General features: G+C 34.6%; 1 protein-coding gene across 5 annotated transcripts in view; it reads left to right on the top strand.

Moving 5' to 3' along the window:
- The window catches only part of PCLO (piccolo presynaptic cytomatrix protein), a 409,629-nt gene that overhangs the window by 318,364 nt on the left and 71,415 nt on the right, over nucleotides 1–19,850 (top strand). For 3 of the 5 annotated variants that reach the window (XM_059170979.1, XM_059170978.1, XM_059170976.1), the window contains exons 11-16: nucleotides 4,216–4,324; nucleotides 4,871–4,938; nucleotides 5,703–5,917; nucleotides 10,397–10,447; nucleotides 13,618–13,742; nucleotides 16,316–16,342. In XM_059170979.1, the coding sequence (XP_059026962.1) occupies nucleotides 4,216–4,324; nucleotides 4,871–4,938; nucleotides 5,703–5,917; nucleotides 10,397–10,447; nucleotides 13,618–13,742; nucleotides 16,316–16,342 (595 nt within the window). Of the gene's footprint in view, nucleotides 1–4,215; nucleotides 4,325–4,870; nucleotides 4,939–5,702; nucleotides 5,918–10,396; nucleotides 10,448–13,617; nucleotides 13,743–16,315; nucleotides 16,343–19,850 lie in introns of those variants that run through there. The other 2 variants (XM_059170977.1, XM_059170980.1) reach the window with 2 other exon arrangements.

Raw genomic sequence — 19,850 nt, 5'->3', positions numbered from 1 at the left:
CAAGGCAAATGACCATTTCAGATTCTGAGTTTTTGCTGCTGCTGCTGATTTATAAATGACTTTTGAGAGCTAATGTCCAGATTTAGGAAATTAATCTATAGTCATGGTTAATAATATCAATGGAGAAAAGTACAACATAAAGTATTATTAATTTATGATATACATTTATTTTTTAAATTAAGTTTGGGTTTTGTTTTGTTCTGTTCTATTACCCCAAAGGCATTAGATTCTCATTCCATAGCATGCCAGCCTCACTGGTTCATGTAGTTTCCCTCGTGTGTGTGTGTGTGTGTGTCTATAGGTGTGTTTGGTTTTTGTGTTTGTTTTTTTGTTCATTTATTAACTCATTCATTTTCTTTCAACTCATTTTCTTTTCCCACTTCCTTCCTCTGTTCATGAGCAACTATTTATAATTTATGTAATTTCTGTTATTTTTTTGGAAAATAAATAATGTACCTGGGTACAAGTAGCATTTTAATGTACATGAGATGCCCTTGTCCTGTAGACAGATCCTATTTCTCACTTGGTTTCAATTGGAAAATAGTTTTAAGGTGAATCCACCTTTTGGTTAACACCTGGTATGGTCTTTTTCTACACCCTCGCCAGGTATTTCCATCTGGAGCACTTACACTATACTCTCATTGTCCCACTTCTCCTAATACTGCCTCCACCCACAAATAGACACTCAGCAAGATTGTCTGAGTCAATATGGTATACATGGGTTTAATTTCATGATGTTCTGCTACATTGCCCTCCAGAGGGGTGCACTTATCTGCATTCCCATTAAAATAATTGCATCTTTATAAATTGTAGACAAGCGGTTGTTTTATTTTCCTGTGACATAGTCATAGTATTCTCACATCACATAGTATTCTCACAAAGTGGGGTATGTCTGAACATCATCCAGTAAGTTTAATCTCCTTTGGATATACCTTTGAAGTCAGGGTCCCCTGATCCTACATCCCAGTCAACACATAGTATTTTCTGGTTTTTAAACTTTTTGCAATATGATGAGAGCTAAGGAGTATGTCATTATTGCTTTAACTTGTACTTTCTAATCATTATTGAGTCTGGGTCTTTTTATATATACCTTTAACACTTTTAAAATTCTTTCTCTCTGGATCATCTTAGTTTTACTAACTTCCAGGATGTTTCTGCTTCTGCTTTTTTCTAGTAGAGTATCATTTTTTTATTAATTTTTTTGACAGCATACAATATTAGACACAAGATGGTGATCACCACATAAGTGACTAATTGTGCAGTGCCACTTACTAGATCCAGAAAAAATAGTTGTGCAATAAAAAAAGTAATGGGTTTTATATATTTTATATATTTTATATATTTAATTTTAATCCATAAGATGTTTGTGATATAAGGGTAAATAATAAATATAGACAAAGAAATAACACACATGAACTTGTGCATTATAAAGAATAGCATTTACCAATTTTAGGAGATATAAAGTTAAGGAATCCAGAAATTATGAAAACCCATAGTTGAGAATGTTTTATGTTGAGTGATATTTTTTTAATTCAAACATTACCTGACTATTGTCTTTTTTGGTGTTTGATAACATGTTAAGTATAAGATTGTAAGCAACATATCCTGTCATTAGTTGTTGCACATTGAATAAAAATTCAGTTGCCTATACTAATGGCTTATTAAAAGCCATTAGTATAGGCACTTTATAGGGATATAATTGAAACATCATTCTGTCCACTATCAAAGTTGAACAATTCATTAACATACATGTTGATTGAATTTAAATATAAAGAAAATGTAAATGCTGAATAATAGATATAGACATGCATGTATATGCTGTATTCCAGGAATTATTTCTAAAACAAAGTCAGAGTACAGTTATCTTCAGATTGACTCTGCTTCCATTTAATCAATTAAATGATAAAATATTACTTTAGTGAACCTCAATATAGCATGATCATGTTCAACAAATGTTTATGTGCATTTTAAAATAGTTTATAGGATTTTGCAATTAACATTTTTCAAGAATGTTATATTTCAGATCATATCATACTTAATCCTTACAATTATTAGAACCTTCTTATGAATTAATAAGGAGTGATGGGTTATATTCACTTGGTTTCTTTAATATGGTTCTTGTACGATTTGTTAGGGATTTGGAGAGGTGGTGGATAGGAAAGGTGTTACTAAAGGACTAGTCGCAATTCACCACATTCTCTGTAGTATCTGATACTCACCATTGGAACCAAGTACTGGCAAAATCTTTTGAACCACAGTCCTGCACAAACTCTGGTGGAAAACCGAATGAAGAGAAAAGAAACTTGGTCTGTGTATCATGGAACAGAACAGTTGATATATTTTATGACCTCAGGTGTATTTCTACACAAGATTCTAGTTATTTGTTGTGGGGTTTTTTTTTTTCAGCAATTTTATTAAAGATTTTAAATAGTTTTCCCTTTTTAATACTAGAAGCATTTTTTAATTTCATTAAATAATTATGTTTTGTAAATTTGCCCCTTTATTTTGAGAGGTGAAAAATAAACAAGTTAATCCAAGAAAAGAAGCATGAAGATTATGCAGCTGTTTCTTTTCATAGAATACGCTCTTGCCGAAAAGTGACAATGCAATTATAACACTATAATTTGTTTCAATTCAAAATCATCTGTATATAAATATACTCTTTATGCTGACTTTTTCTTTAAAAAGTGTGTTTTTCAGTGTGCTCTTCCTTTTGTACTGCTGTATTTTTCTTTAGTGATATCATCGTTGTCTCTTATGTAATTTTCTCATTTTATATGTACAACAGCCTGGGATTGTTGAATTAAACCTAAGGCCCATCTGAAGATAAAGTTTTGTTGGAGTAAGTTCTAGAAAAGCCATTTTTGTTTGTGTTATTGTGTAATTTTTATGGACTTATTTTGCCATTTCACTGTAGTAAAAGAATTTACCATACTTGTTTACAAACAGTAATATGCTTTCCAGTGTATATCAAAATCATTTAAAAACTTTCAAAGTTTCAGTTATGCCATGTTTAGAGTTTTCCACTGAAGCCAATGGTGAGCGGTAGGGAATGTCACATAGGCATCTGTGAAGCTCATTAAAAACCAGTTGTTCAAGTGTTTCTTTTTGTTTCAATTATAGCTCAGTTAGAACATACATTTATTTTCTTAGGTAAAGCTGGTAGCACTCACAAATATTTGGGCACTGTAACTTGAATAGTTTCATCTAATTTCTATCCATTTCACATAGATACATATTAGGACCAGATGATTCATGCCAAATATGTACTCCTAGATTATTTGGACAGCTCATGTGAAATGGAGTAAAGAAACAAAATTTAAAATGTTGAAAAATTGTTATTACTTTTTTAGTGAAAATTCTCTTTCTAGACAGAGAGGAAACATGAAATGCCCTCTAATTAATACAGCATACTTGACGCTATCCAGCACAAAAAAAAAGAAAAAAAAAAACTTAGTGTTCTTTGTTGAAACATTATTAGGAATTTCAAAATGGTTACAGTGAACCATTAAACCAAGCATGGGCCTTTCTGAGCACAGGGCCTTGTCCTACCACAAAGGCTACACCCCAGCCACCGCCGCCCTTCCTCCCCCTGCCATGAAGCTGTCCTCTCTGTAACATGCCTACTAATTCTACTCAGGCATGCCTTGCATACAGTGAAGAAAAAGGAAAAAATTCCCCATGGAAATCTGTCTTATCTAAGCAAAGCTGAAGCAATTAACAGTTTCTCAAGGGGACCTTCACAACAAGCTATTAATGACTTTCTTCCTCCTTTCCCATTCCATGATGGAATATGGAAGTGTATACTCTTCTAGATGCTTGTTCCCCATAGGAAAATTATACTGATGCTTGTAATGGTATTTTTTTTCTGACACAAAATTGGCCTAAATAATATATGTTCAATAATGTTTTCTTTATTAAAGCAGTGTAAACAAAATGCATGTGTTTGGTAATATTTAATAGGCTTTCAAAAGCAACATTTTGCATGTTGTAATAGACACATTTGATGTGTCATAGACACATAGATGTGTAATAGACACAGGTGAGTGATGAAAGCAAACTACATATGGTTGTGGTATTAATGTTCCAGAGAACTTTGAACTGTGTTCTCTGAAATGGTGTGCTGAGTTGGTTTTTAAATGTCTTCTATGCCCTACAGACCCCAACTAGAAGTACAACACATGTTTTATTTTATAATTGCATTTGTCTTTTTAGGGATGCAAGTATTGGAGTGGAATGGAATTCCTTTAACTTCTAAAACGTATGAAGAAGTGCAGAGTATCATTAGTCAGCAAAGTGGGGAAGCAGAAATATGTGTAAGACTGTGAGTTTTTCCCCATCTTTTTGTTTCCATTTTTTGGCTATTCATGGCTCTTTTAATTTAAAATTGTTAAGGTGGAACCTTTGCCAGTCAGCAAGATTTACAGTAATTAGAAAATAAAGTGAATACAAGTTTTATAGATTTCTTGTGTTCAGAATCAAAGTCTAAAGCATAGAAAGAATTCAGCTAATTTTGTGTCTGATTATGTCAGTAGTTCTCTCCTTTCATGCTTTTATTGAAACATGCTTCATTTAAACAAAAGCCTGAACCCATTTAGATTTCATGTCTGTGTATAGTATTTCAAAAAGAACTTACACTTAATCCATAAAGATTTCACCTTAAATAATCATTTTTATCAGCTGACTTTTAACAGCATTGCAAATATATATTTGGCTAGAAGGGTGAGCATGCTTGGAAATTGCTTTATATCATTGACCACTTCTCATTTACCTACTGAAAAAAAAAAAAATCAGGGTAGTTGGGAAAAAAAGGCCTTTTGTCTCCGGTTTCCTCAATTTCTTTCTTAATTTCTTTGTTTTAAATTTTTAGGGACCTCAATATGCTTTCAGACTCTGAAAATCCCCAGCACCTGGAACTTCATGAGCCACCAAAAGCTGGTAGGTGAAAGTCATCTGCTTTCATCCGGGGGTAAAGGGGAAGATGTAAGTGTAATGATAGTTGTAGAAGCAGGTGAAGCCATAGATGAAAATATAAACACAAGCATAGATAGTGTATGGGCAAAATGTATTTATAGACCAATGTCTATTTATCTACGTAATCATAAGCAGAATCAAAAGCACTACAGAAATGTTTTTTAGCATTCTAGGGGAACATATACTTGTATGTTTGACCCATGAAAGAAATTCATACAGAATCTTGCTGTGTGAGTTTACATTTTTAACTCTTAAAAAATAAACTCATCCCACCAGAGCAATCCATGGAGCCATTTATTTGGGATCTTATAGAATTTTTAGGTAATAATTGATTCTTTTTAGCATAACTGGACTATGGAACACTCATTCTTGAACATTTTGATTGCCTTTCCATTGTAAAGGAAAACAAAATCAACATGTAATTTCATAAGGACACGATGAGATTTAACTCTTTCTGAGCTGACAACTAGAGTCTTCTAAACGTAGATCCATTATTCCATGAAAAAATATCACTTCTTTCGTTATTTAACCAGTATTTACTGACCATTTCCTCTGCTACAGCCAGCATTCTCAGAGTCTGAGTGTCTGCACTAAAGAACAGACCCAGGCCTGTAGAACTTTTCATCCATCTGTGCTTGCCAATTACCTTGTCATCTAGAACTCGCATAAACTCCATGGTATTGAGCACCGATGAAACTGAGATACATAGCCACTCCGTTTTGTTGTAGTAGATAAAGCGAAATCCCCAGGGGTTGATCCTAAGCAGTTGGCAGCAGAACTCCAGAAGGTCTCCCTGCAACAGTCACCGCTGGTTCTGTCGTCTGTCGTGGAGAAAGGATCTCACGTTCATTCAGGCCCTACATCAGCGGGATCCAGTTCCGTTCCCAGCCCCGGGCAACCTGGGTCCCCCTCCGTGAGCAAAAAGAAACACAGCAGCAGCAAGGTGAGAAGTGACTCTGAGTTACTTATTTTCTTGCTCTTTATTCAGATGAGGACAGAGGAAATCCAGTATCATTTTCTAAGGTGTTTTTCCTGTGGTTTCTCATTGGAGTGAAATAAGAAAATTTCCATTTCTTAGTATATAACTGATCAAAGTGTTATGACAATGATGTATTTCTACATCTCTTTAAATATTTTAGCAGTTATTATTATGAGGCATATGCACAGTGTGTCTAATGCTTCATAATTCTAATGCTTCTTTTTAGTTGTAGTTGTTGAATAAATCTGAGCTTCTTTGTATATGGAACATTAGCTTTGCATCTTTTTGGGAACACAGGATACATATTATGCTGGATTTGGTAATTTAAATAAAAAATATAAAGGACACAGAGATAAAGAATGTAGGACAATGAGAAATGAGGAAAACTTGTAATATAAAATTGCCGCTTTGAATTTTATAACTAATGCCATACTAATTGGGGAGCCTGGGTGGCTTAATCTGTTAATGTCCAGCTCTTGATTTCAGCTCAGGTGCTGGACTCAGGGTCATGAGATCAAGCCCCGCCTTGGTCTCTGCGCTCCATGGGAGTCCACCTGAGACTCTCTTGCTGCCCCCCCCCATGCACACACATGCGCGCGCTCTCTCTCTCTCTCTCTCTCTCAGATAAATGGATAAATCTTTTTTAAAAAAGAAAAAGAGGGGCACCTGGGTGGCTCAGGTCAGGGTCCCAGGGTTCTAGGATCCAGCCCACTGTGGGCTCCCTGCTCAGCAGGAAGCCTTCTTCTCCCTCTCCCACTCCCCCTGCTTATATTCCTTCTGTTGCTCTCTCTCTCTCTGTTTCAAATAAATAAGTAAAATCTTTAAAAAAGAAAAAAGGAAAACCAGTAATATAAAATTGCCATTTTGAATTTTATCCCTAATTCTATACGAATAAATTTTCCCTTGTTGCAAGTCTTCATTTGAAATAAATGTTTATGACGCTATTGTTTCCAAGCTACTGAGCTATTAAAAGAAAACATAGAATTAGTTTTTTAACCTTATAAAAGCAGATGACATGTAGACAGTTTGTAGCTTTTTCTTCATAGATTTGATACTTCCTAGGGAAATTCTCGTTGTGGTCAATAAATATATTGGAAAAAGTATTCTCTTGTTTAAGCATGAATAAAGATTTCTCTTTACATGGTAAGATATATAAGAGGGACAGGCTACGCTTGGGTAGACCAATTGCTGGACTTCAGAAAACAAAGTTCAAAAAAACAAAGTATAAAAACACAATAGGTGTCCCCCCAAATCCCTTTTATTCAGAAACAGACAACAAAGGTATAAAATGTTGGATGTCATTAAAAAATGCAGTGAGGGCTTGAAGAGTGAGGTGAAGAAAGCTGGTGTTTAGCTAATGAACTGATTCAGTAATGGGGATACAGGGACCAACATTCCCAGCAGAGAGAGCAACATGTAAAAAAAAAAATCTCAGAAACAGAAATTGCCTGCTGAGAATGTCGGTGTACAAAAAAAAAAAAAATACAGGGATAAGAAATAAAGGAGAAGCCTAGATGGTTGTAAATTGGAGGATATTATGTGCCCTGCCTGGCTTTTACACTGCAGTCTGCAGGAAATGAAGAGTCAGTGATAAGCCATGAGCAAAAATGAAGTAAGAATAACAGGAAGCCTTTGTACGTGAAATCACTCCACAGTCCAGTCCTGTCTTAAAATCAGAAGGTAGTCTTTTTCCTTTTCTCCTCCCTCTGAAGTGCCCCATGCTTTATGCATCTCTTAAGACAATTTGTATCTTTTTTTTTTTTTTTTTTTTTTTTTTGAGGGAGAGACAGACAGTGAGAGAGAGAGCACAAGCAGAGGGGGGAGGGAAGAGCAGGCTCCCTACTGAGCAGGGAGCCCAATGCTGGATCCCAGGACCCCAGGATCATGACCTGAGCTGAAGGCAGGCGCTGAACCGACTGAGCCACCCAGGCCCCCCAACAATTTGGACCTTGATTGTAGCTACTAGTCTTCCTAGTTAGGCTGCAAGCTCTTTAAGAACCAAAACCCCTTTCTTACTTTCTCTGTGCTATTTAATCACATGGAAGAGGGGCTTACGCAGTATAGGAACAAAATAAAAAAATGTTGTGAATTAAAGCATCTTGGCACTTTTGAATCTCTATACTATTACGGAGGTGCAAAATTTGATATTTTGTGATAGGTTAACTGTTTTGGCAGTGAATAGAAGATGAAAACAAGTATAATAGGACGAACATCAAGGAAATGATATTGACATGTTTTATGATATGCAGTAATTCTTTTCCATATCAAGAACATGGCCTGTGTGGTTTTACAGTATTTTTGCTGGAATAAAAATTTGTAGAACTGTATTCTTCATAATGATAGTCACATGTAATAAGCCAGCCCTTGAAATATGGCTAGTCTGAACCAAGATATACTGTAAATGTAAATTAATGCCAAATTATCAAGACTTACTATGAAAAAAAGAATATAAATCATCTCATTACAATTTTGATATAGATTTCATGGTGTAATTATAATACTTTGAGTAAATTGAGTTAAATAAAATACATTATTAAAAATTAATTTCACTGGCTAATTCTTACATTTTTAATGTAACTGCTGGAATATTTAAAATTACTAAGTCTCATTTCTACTCTTCAGTGATGATATAGAGATTACTTAACTCTTACCAGTAATAATAACAATAATCAAATCTAATCACTTTTGGGATATATATGTATATAATATTAAATGTACATTTTTATTTGAAATATATACTTACTAGATGGTAACACCTGAAGAAAGAGACTGTTACCTATTCATTTCTAGGGGCATTTATCTCCAACATTTAGCTGGCGTAGTTTCTTGAAATATTTTTTATGAATGAATGAATAGATAAATTTAGTGATATTTCTTGACCCATCAACACGTAGTATTCATAAAAGGCAATGCATTTTTTCATTTGTTCTCTAAACCTACAATGTTAAAGAATTTATACTGAGAAATCATGGAAATATTGAGTGATGGTCTGAAACTGACATATCCCTCAGTCAGATAATATGTCCACATATATCATATGTTCTTCAGATAATTTATAGAATTGTGGCTTTAACTCCTTTGTGTTTTCATTAAGGTATGAGACTAGGCATTAAATTATAAAATATTGCAATGGAATGCATTAAAACTAAAATATTTGAATATAGTTAGCATAATTATACATTTGGATACTTAGAATACCATCTAGTAAACATTCTAAACAATTATTCCTAAGTAATTATTAATCTGTTAATACCCAAGTGATTTCTTCTCCCTCGACATAAGTAAAATATGAATCAAGATTATTTAAGTACATGTTTAAATTATATAAGCTATGTATATGACTGTTTTAAATGATTATTTTGCTTAAACTCATTTAGCGTGAATTTTTATCTTCAAAATTTTGATTTTACCACCTGAAGCTGTTTGTCTCTGAGTCAGGGACATCAACTCTCTGTTTGTACAAATACTACATTGAAATGTAACAAGTCAGCAGTCAGCCATCAGTCATTTTCTTCAGCATTAGGAACCAGCTTGCCAGATCACATTCCTAGCTGTTCTTTTTTTTTTTTTTTTAATTTTTTATTTTTTATAAACATATATTTTTTATAAACATATATTTTTATCCCCAGGTCTGTGAATCACCAGGTTTACACACTTCACAGCACTCACCAAATCACATACCTAGCTGTTCTTAAAGCTTTACTGACACAAGGAACTTTCTAAGGAAGTGAGAACTTATATAGAAGAGGATAGAACTTTAATTAAGGAATGTGAAATACGGAGAAGCCATTGTCTGGGCGCTTCAGTCTAGAAGGGAGCGAGCAGGGGTTGAGCACCCCTGAAGGAGCACAGGGATGGACTTCTCTACCCTCTGTGCTCCCAGGCACTCGTCCTCTAAAAACAAGGTCTTTTTTTTTTTCTTTTAAGATTTTATGTATTTATTTGACAGAGAGAGGCAACACAAGCAGGGGGAGTCGTGGGGGAGGAAAAGCAGACTCCCTGCTGAACTGGGAGCCTCATCCCAGGACCCCGGGATCATGACCTAAGCTGAAGGCAGACGCTTAATGACTGAGCCACCCAGGGCCCTTAAAAACAGTCTTTTTCATTTCTCTATAGATCTTTAAAGCCTGTAAATGCTTAAATTGAATACTTTAAACCAAAGTACTCATTTCATTAAGTAATTAAAAATGTAGTCCCACAGGTATAAAATTATAACTTCAAAACAGACTAAGCAAAGTGAAAAAAGAGATTCCTGTATCTATAATATTAAATACATATTGAAAGGGAGAAGTAGACCCCATGATCTAAGCAGCCAAACAGGTGAAATGCATTTTGCAGGCGGGATGATCTGACCAAATAGAAATTAATTCCAGAAGGAAATTGAAATGGTAAATTTTGTGAAAGGTGTATCTGTTAATACAATACATGTTTTTAACATTGCAGCCTACTGATGCAACGAAGGTGGTCTCTCATCCGATTACAGGGGAAATTCAGGTAAGGAAGTGTTTTAAAAATCATCATTGTGCCATCTTCATTGGTTTTTTTTTCCGCCTACCCTGGTCTGCTGAAATTGTAAACACTGTTAGGACCTTTCCTGTTTTAGATGTATGACAGATATATCACACATACACACCTGAGTACAGACCTATGAAGGAAAAATGCTATTTTATAGGATAGCATTTTAGTGCAAATATATAGTTCATAATTATAATGTCATTATAGGTATGGAATTGTATAATTTGATATGTATCTGATGCCTTAACAGTATCAGTATTTTCATGTCTCAGTTTCTACTTGTTGAATGTGTTTCAAACGTGACAGTTTCTTCTGGAAATGTGAGGGTTCCTCTTTGAGTTTCATGAGTCCAGTGCTATCCTCTTTTCTTCCTTCTACCAACAATTGTTATATAATCGCTGAATATTTCTTCTAGATTAGAGATTTCATACCAGGGATCATAACCAGTTTGTAATTCATAAAATCTACTTGAGGGTTTTGATCAGGAAAATAGAAGAAAAATAGTAGAAATCACTCTTCTTTACATCTATCAATGTGTATTTCTGTGTGTGTATTATATTATAACAATTTCTCACTATGGGTTGTAGTCAGAAATGTTTTAAAAAACTGTGCTTTAGGTGATACCAAAACGTAATTCAGGATAGATAAGAAAAATCATGTAGGAATAAGTAACACAATGCAAAATAATATCAATTTGGAGATAGCAACTTTCAGATAAGGGGGAAGAACAATAAGTCTTAGAGCTGTGTCTTCAACACAGTCTAGAAGAAGTTTTCTTGAACGATTTCACAAAGGACAACAGACTTGAACTACTTTGAGGATAAGCCCCGAGAAAGGGGGACTGTGTTCCTGGGGGAAGAAATGCTTCAAGGAGAGTTCCAGGAGAGTAACAAAAGGCAGGGATCAGCTTTGAGGCCATGAAATGTCCCTGTGCAGATTAAATTGAAACTCAATGAAAAAGAAGCTTGAACACAGCTGAGGGGTGTTAGCCACGACACTAGGGTGACTGACAATAGTAAATATTGTGGAATAAGGAGAGACTAATTGAAGGGAATCTATATTAAGATTTCATACAGCAAAAAAAAAAAAAAAGAAAGAAAGAAAGAAAGATTTCATACAGCAGTGGCATCCAGGAAATATAAAGGAGAGGACACAAATGGAAAGGAAGCTTTAATCAATAGAAGTGGAGTATGAGTGTGGAATGGGCAGAAGCACAGAATGCAGGCAGCTTGCCCAGGAGGATCCAGCAGCCCAGATCTGGAACCTTCCACGTTGCACACCGTACAGCCTTGCTGCCTCTTCCCCCTTCCAATAAATCCAGACCCAATCTTTCTTGGTTTCACCAGAAGCCAAGAAAAATACTAAATTTGCTGATTTGCTGATCCTTAGATTTTTTTTTTTTAATCTCTCTCTTTTTTTTTTAAACTTCTTGCTAACAGACCAGTGTTTGCTTTGTTTCTTTTTGGCTTGGGGTTGTTTTTTTTTCATCTTTCATTTTCCTTTCCCTTGAGCCGTAGTATTTAATTCTATAGCGGAAATTTACTCTAATAATCTTTCTTAACTCTTAGGCCATTTTCTTTTATTTTTTAGTATTTTCTCATGAATTCAATTTCTAGCTTATTTATTTATTTCCTTGTAGCAAAACCTTTTTGCAAATCCATCTTATATGGACACTCAAATTAATGAATCTGCCAGCTCTGGGGTAGCTCAGGGTGGAAGGTGATGGGTGGGGGTGCGGTTTCATTCTGTCTCAGAAGTAACACTGAGCAACGCTGAGTATTTTCTAAGACACTACAGGATCAGTGCTGGAAAGCACTTTCTTAGGTAGCCTGCAAGTTTTCATTTAAATAAGAAATGGCTTTGGTGCCTCACCAGATGAAAGTGAACATTAAGGCTAACCAAGACTACATGGGGAAGAACATCTCCTTAACAATTGGAAGCTGGTCTAAACCTCAGGGAAATTAATTGCAGAATAATTCCATTTTTTGATACCCCATTAGAGGATACAGTTACTGCAGTTCAAAAATTCCCATTTTTAAAATGTCTTCCTTCGTGGCACTTTGTTTTCTATGTCCTGTTACTTTCATGATCATCGAAGAGAGCTTTTCTGTGTTGAGAAAAACAACAGAAGATTGCTTTTCTGCCAGAAAAATGTAGCCAGAAAAAAGTTGTGGTAAAATTAGGAATTATTTTAATCATCAGATTTTAAATAAAGTTTGGCTTTTCTACATAAACCCATTCTCAACATGAGCACAACATACCTGTTTCCTGTGGTTATAACAAAATAGGCTAGTATTTTTATTTATGGATTTTTTTCTTCTGATAATATAGATCCATTCCTTTCTGTTATTTGCTAAACAAAAGCAGCATCAGGCAAAATTAAGGCTTATTCAAAATGATGCCATAAGAATATTTAAATTTTGGAGAAAAATTAGTTAACTTCATTATCTTGAATTATGCAGGTTTTGCAAATATTTCTTTGAATTGTTAATCTTTTCCTATTCTGTGACAGTTGTGCAACACCATTAAACATATAGGAGACGAGGCTTCTTCCCTTTTAAGCATCTAAAATTAAAGAACAAGATCTTATTGTCTTAAACTCTGCGCTATTAGAAAAGCAGGCACAGAAAAAACATAATATACAAAGAAATAAAATCCACCAGTTCTTAAATATTCTTATATTTCAGACTAACAACTCTATCTTTAAATAATGATTCCACCTACTGCTAATTATTTGGTAAAATGCAAGAGACATTTTCTAATAAATTCATCAATTGATTTATTTTCAAAATCCCGGTAATTGTATTCATGAACGCTAACAACATTTACCATTTTTCTAAGAGTATAAATTTAGTTTACAAATGTAACTAGCCATTCACTGCATGATTTTTCTTCTAAATGAATTTTAGACAGGCCAGAACTTTAACCATGGAAAGAATGAACCTCACATTTACTAGTAATTAGCATGTGCCTGGGAGCTCTCAATTAAATTAGACATACACTAGTCTGTTCAGTTTCAAGTAAAATGGAAATGAAGGTTGAGGCTCTTTATGAGACTAAAAAAAAAGTACTGATAAATTATTGAATAATAACATATTCTAGATTTCTTAACAAAAAATATTCATGGAATATTTTGATATCCTTTTAAGCTTCAAATCAACTATGATCTTGGAAATCTCATAATCCATATTCTCCAAGCAAGAAACCTTGTCCCTCGAGACAACAATGGTTACTCGGACCCCTTCGTGAAAGTGTACCTTCTTCCTGGGAGAGGGTGAGTAAAGACAGTGTCTTCTAAGGATCTCATCGCATGGATTAAAAACCAGTGTTAGTGTTTCTAGTATCCAGTTTTAAAGAGTTGGATATCTTTCCCTCAGTTTTATTCACATGTCATATTCATTTATTTCCAATTATTAGATAAGGTGGAAATAAGAATTTGCAGTTAAGCCCTGAAGTGTTCCAGGAGAGCCTTGATCATACTAAATCCTGTCTTGATGACACATGTCCGTCTTTTGAATCTAGAAACCACTATAACCAATCAGATGGACTCTGAAATCATTTAAGGTATTATTTGTGGCGGATTTAAAGAACTTAGCTTTACCTGCCCAAATTCATTTGCAAAACTACTGTTCAGCAATTCATAAGTTACTGTTTTATCTTATAGATTATCATTATCTAGTCCATTACACATTCATTAATTGACCTATTGATGTCTCCTTATTTATATGTGTATTTTCAAATCATTGTTTTAGAAGTTATAAAATAAGAGTAATATTAGAAATGTTGAATATTTAAAAATGTTTACAAAATTTGGTAAATATTTGGTAAATAGATGAAAAATATCTCTGAATCTCATGTGATAAACTGTTCATATAAAGCAAGTGCTCATTGGTGATGTTTAATTTTCACATGATAAATGCAAATTGCTATGTTCTGGTATATAAATCAGTACTCAAGGATGGCTTCAAAACAGTGATTTGTACCCAACAGATCATTATACCTTATCTGAGCAATTTGTCGTAGCCCAATTAGCATGATGAAACCATACATAATCAACAATTGGGGGTATAATAGAAAGAATTTGGGACTGGTAATTTGAAGGCTCTGGTTTTATTTTTATTCATTTTTCATTTAACTTGAGGATTGACAGTTAAATATTACTTTTTACTTGGAAATTTTGAATTGTTGCATGTGAATAGAAAGAATAATGTTGTGACCTACCACGTACTCATTACTCACCTTCAACAGCTGTTACTGCCAGCCCATCATGTCTCATTTTTACCTTCATATACTCCCTCTATACAGATTATTTTAAAAAGATCAAAAACTAATGATGCACTATAGGTTGGCTAGTTGAATCTAAATGAAAAAAATAGATCTCAACTCATAACTTTTTTCTGCAAATATTTTGCTATGTATTTCTAAAAGATAACTCATTTAAAACAAATACCACATATAATCATTATAATTTTTAAATGTTTAAATAACTCCTTAGTTTCCCCAGATGCCTCATAATAATTTCCTGTTTGGTTTGAAGACCTAATTAATATTTATAGAACACTTTCTCATTAATAGCAGAATAATGTTTTCTTTTCAAGCACACCAAAAACATTCACCAAGAAAAACTATATTGTGGGCCATAAAACAAACCTCAAAAAATGTAAAAGCACTGAAATCATACAAAGCATGTTCTTGGACTATAGCTGGTTTGTTTGAACAGGGTCAAAACTAAGTTATTTGTTACCTTTGAATCTGCTGTTTGTTGACTAATTACATCACCACCAGCAGATCATCATTTCTAATTTTTCTTGTCAATATTGACAGAGCCAAGGAAGCAGAGCCAATAGTTTTGTCTGTCGGGATATCAAATATACCCAGAAAATAATTTGAAAATTTCCAGGTGTTATATCAAATTAAGGATACAGCCTTTAATTTCATCCTAATAATTTTTATGTAGAAATTTAGAATTGCTGGTTTTGTGATTCTAGTTTTAATTTATTAAATTTAATATATAGGGGTCACCAACAGAGCACAGGAAAGGGGAGTTTTCATTTTATATTCATTTAAATCCTTAGTAGTTACAACTGCAATTTGGCTTTTTTTAATTTGTGTATAATGACAACAAACTGATAATTTCATTCTGCTTTTGATTGGGTCATTAGATCTTCCCTGTTATTTAATGACAATATTATGGGACAAGAAGAAATCACTGCCAATGGTATATCCCTAATTATCATCTGCTAATGAATGAATGAAAATAAAGCAGTGTCTTTTACTTTCTGTCTCCTCTAATAATATCCTGGAGAATATCACCTTTTATCCTCTATGAGAGTCCCTATCTTTTATTTATTACAGATTTACTTAGACTATTTTTTTTTTCAATTAGACTATTACATCCTTGAATAACCTGAAAGGGCAGGCAGATAACAGGACTATGTCAGTTATTCTGGAATGAGTAACAGGGAAGGAGGGAACTAGAGTGAAATAAAGAGTGATTTTTCCCACCTAAAGCCATTGCCCATATTTTGTCAGACAAAACATGCCTGCTGGGTGGGATTTGCCCCACAGGGAGCTAATCAACTACCTTTATTCAGTCTGTAAACCTTTCCTTAGATTACTCCTACAGATTACAGTGGCCAAGGCATTTGGCTGTTATTTGGCTTAGAGCTGTTATTTTCACCGTAGCTCCAAGACTCTTTTCTGCCTCATGTTGTTTATATGTTAAGGTGTAGCTCCTCCAGTTATTATTCTCGTATTTTCTTCCTTATTTCTATTTCTAACTTTTTTCTTCCTGTCTTTCCAACTTGCCTGTTGTATCCTTCACTCTCGCTCTCGGAATCAATGCAGTCAAGTCATGGTTGTCCAGAATGCAAGGTAGAGTTGGTTCTCTTTCAGTATCAAGCTATGCTGTAATGTCTATTTTTATTTTTATTTTTTTGCCTATTTGTGTATATTCACCTGCCATTTGGCTTGGGCTGTAATTTGCATCTTTTTACATGTTGGTGTCTATTGAATTAGGCCACCAGCAAATTGTTTGGATTACAACATTACTGAACAGGTTTGGTAGATGTGTGGCATAGAACACTGAAAAATAGAAAATATTAAAAACAGGAAAAAGATATGAATAAGGAAATACCACCCTGAAATTAGGTGTAACTGGTTTTTTCTATATAATTTGTCCACTAAGATTCTTTTCACTTCTCTGTGATAACCATGGCTTAAGTTCTTCTGGGTCTTCTATTACAAATAAAAGTAAAATCTAGTCATTTTTCACAAGAAACTAGCTGACCTTCCAGATGTCCAGTACTGGGCATGAATGTCATCCTAAATACCATAGTTCTCTAGTCTTTTTCTCTTACTTAGATCCCATATCAAAACATTTCCATGCCATTATACTTTCTGCACCACAAAGACAGCGCCATGCAGTAGGACACCATTATTGACTTGCTCTCCCACAGTGGCAACAACATGAGAGCTTCCTCCTTTCTTTGCCAGTAGTAGGAAACTGTCTTCTAATAGAGCTCACAACGTGGTACATCATTACATGGTCAGCTAAGGGTAGCTTTCAAATACATAACTGAACACATTCTTCTGCACATCTCATTACATTATATATTAAATGTATTATTTAGTTGGGGAGGTGAATCTAGCACCATCTGTAGCAATGGGCTGATGAGAGTTTTAATCACACCCAGAATATTAATGGTACAGGATTTGGTTTCATCTGCAACATTAAAATCTGACATCTTTACTAATCCTGATGAGCTGTTGCCCAAAAGAAGTTTTTTCTGATTTTGAAAGGTATAGATATTTAAATATTGTAAAGAATAGGATTAGTTACCTCACTCTTTCTAGTGGCCAGAGACTTCGTGTTTCCTTGCACGCAGAATCATGGTAAATTGGATCCTGTGATAGATTGCTTATTATGACTAGTTCCCTCATCTCAGGACAGCACCCAGATCACTCATCCAGATAGGTCTCAGACTGATGTGCAAAATTAGTTTGGTTGAAAAAGATAGTGTCATTTTAGGACAGACATTATCAGTCACTTTATTCAGAACCTTCTTATCCTTTATCTAGACAAACTGGGGGGAAATTGTCAGAATGACAATGATTGTCTGTCTTTAATTTAGGAAAGAGCGTGTTTTGTAAATGTAGATAATGGCTGAAACAGTCCGGGATGTTCTGGTTACAATTTCAAAGATCTAGAAGGCACTTTCTCCCCGTGTGTTTCATCTAAAAGTCACTTCCACCATTTCTTTGAGAACTGTCAGTGCAAGAAGAACTAATAATAACAAGGTACTGACACTGAAATTTTGGCTCAGGAGGCCACTGAATTAAGTCCTAAAGAACTTGGGGTTGAATTTCAACCCTGCCTCTTGGAAGTTGTGAGGTTTCTCTAAAACGATCTCCTCTTCTGCTAAATAAGAATAATAATAACACCCCTTTAGGTTTTTTTTAATAAAATAGACTCAGTAATAAACCAGAAGTAATAAGCATAATGTCTGATACATAATAGGCTCTCAATAAATGGCACTCGATAGTATCCTTGGTATTATGTACAGTTACATAATAACTTAGGGTAGGTTATACCCCTAGAATTTCTGGAAGCAACTCTGAAACTGGCCTAAAATTGTTATGATATGTGTATACATACAAATGCATATAATTTATATTCAGGAAATATACATATGTGCATATATGTATACATACACACACACACACACACACATATATATATTTAAATTCAGGTGAAGACCTTTAGATTGTAGGGTAGGTTATAGGAAAGGCTACCTAGATACTTCAGCTTAAGAAAGTTGCAAGTAAGAAAGTTGATGGATTATTCTTATTTTATGATTGGCTACATCAAGTCGCCCATGATCAATTATACCCACAAAAAAATGATGTAGAATGGTTGGGCTATAGAATTATACAAAATTATTTAACAATACTGCTAGGAAACCAAACAACTTTGTTTTCTTCAATCATAAAATATAATACATTTGTCATTCTTAAAATTAAAAAAAAAAATCCTGTTCGCTAATAAGAATTTCACTGGTCCAATTTTCTCATCTCCTGTCGTTCCCTCTTCCCACCCTTGGAACACTATACTCAAAAGCTCTGAAAACCCAGTTGTCAGCCCTGAGAGGAGGGGAAACAAGGAAAGAGCCTCCAGAGTGCATGAACTCAGTCCTTGGCCCTGGCTAACTACGAAGTGGAAAAGAGCAAATCTGAAGGATCTCACTCTCGTTTTCTCTCATTATACTGTTTGACAAAGTACAGGCCTTTTGCCATGAATGAGATTTTGCTCTGATTGAAGCTGATTTTCATTATCATGATAGCTGGAAGTTCAGTTCCAGACCGGACTTTCTCTAAACGTCCTTGTTAACATATCAGACTGTTTCCTCCAGGACCTCTATAAAGCAGGGACAGGTGTTGCATGCATTTACAATTCAAAGGCCAAATCTTTTTTCATTTCAATTGATTTTAAGGGAAAAAAATAGAAGTATATTTTAAGGATTCGTCCAATAAACATTTCTTTAGCACAGAATGTTCTAGACACTGTGCGAAATGCTAAGGGTAGATAGAACTGACAAATGGCCACATAGGCTCTGACTTCAGGGAGCACAAACTGTCAAGTGATGTGCCAAAAACATACTGCTGCTCAGAACAGTACGGCTCATAAGACGGGATATGATTGGAGCTTCTTTCTAAATTAAAGGAAAATCCTTAGAGGAGTAATTAAAAATAAATTGTGTGTGTGTGTGTGTGCACGCGCGCATGTGCACGTGCATGTGTGTATGATTTCCAATAAAGGAAAACCAAATAAAAGAAATGAAAACCTTCAGTATTTCAGATAATTCTATGAAAGAGAAATACAAAGAAGCCATCATATTCCATTCACCTTTCTTACTTTTTTTGAAATTAGAAAGAGAAACTCAGAGAATTTTTTTTCTTCTAGTATAGGGGAGAATAATTGAATTTCATGTATCTTTTTCTGCCTGTCATAAAAGCATGTCTACCCCTGAGGAGGTAACTAGTAAATAATTTAAAAAATTAAAGAGAAAAGAAGTTGATTAGTCAAAACTTCAAGAAGATGAAGGTTAATTTTTTTATTAGCACCATGACCCATCTTGATTAATTAACTTTTTATTTTCCCTTATTAAAAAACTTCTTTGGGGTGCCTGGGTGGCTCAGTGGGTTAAGCCGCTGCCTTCGGCTCAGGTCATGATCTCAGGGTCCTGGGATCGAGTCCCGCATCGGGCTCTCTGCTTGGCGGGGAGCCTGCTTCCCTCCCTCTCTCTCTCTGCCTGCCTCTCCATCTACTTCTGATTTCTGTCAAATAAATAAATAAAATCTTTAAAAAAAAAACAAAACTTCT

The sequence above is a fragment of the Mustela lutreola genome, chromosome 4 (genome assembly GCF_030435805.1).
Source record: "Mustela lutreola isolate mMusLut2 chromosome 4, mMusLut2.pri, whole genome shotgun sequence".
Lineage (NCBI taxonomy): Eukaryota > Metazoa > Chordata > Mammalia > Carnivora > Mustelidae > Mustela > Mustela lutreola.
This window is presented reverse-complemented; position numbering and strand designations above follow the sequence as displayed.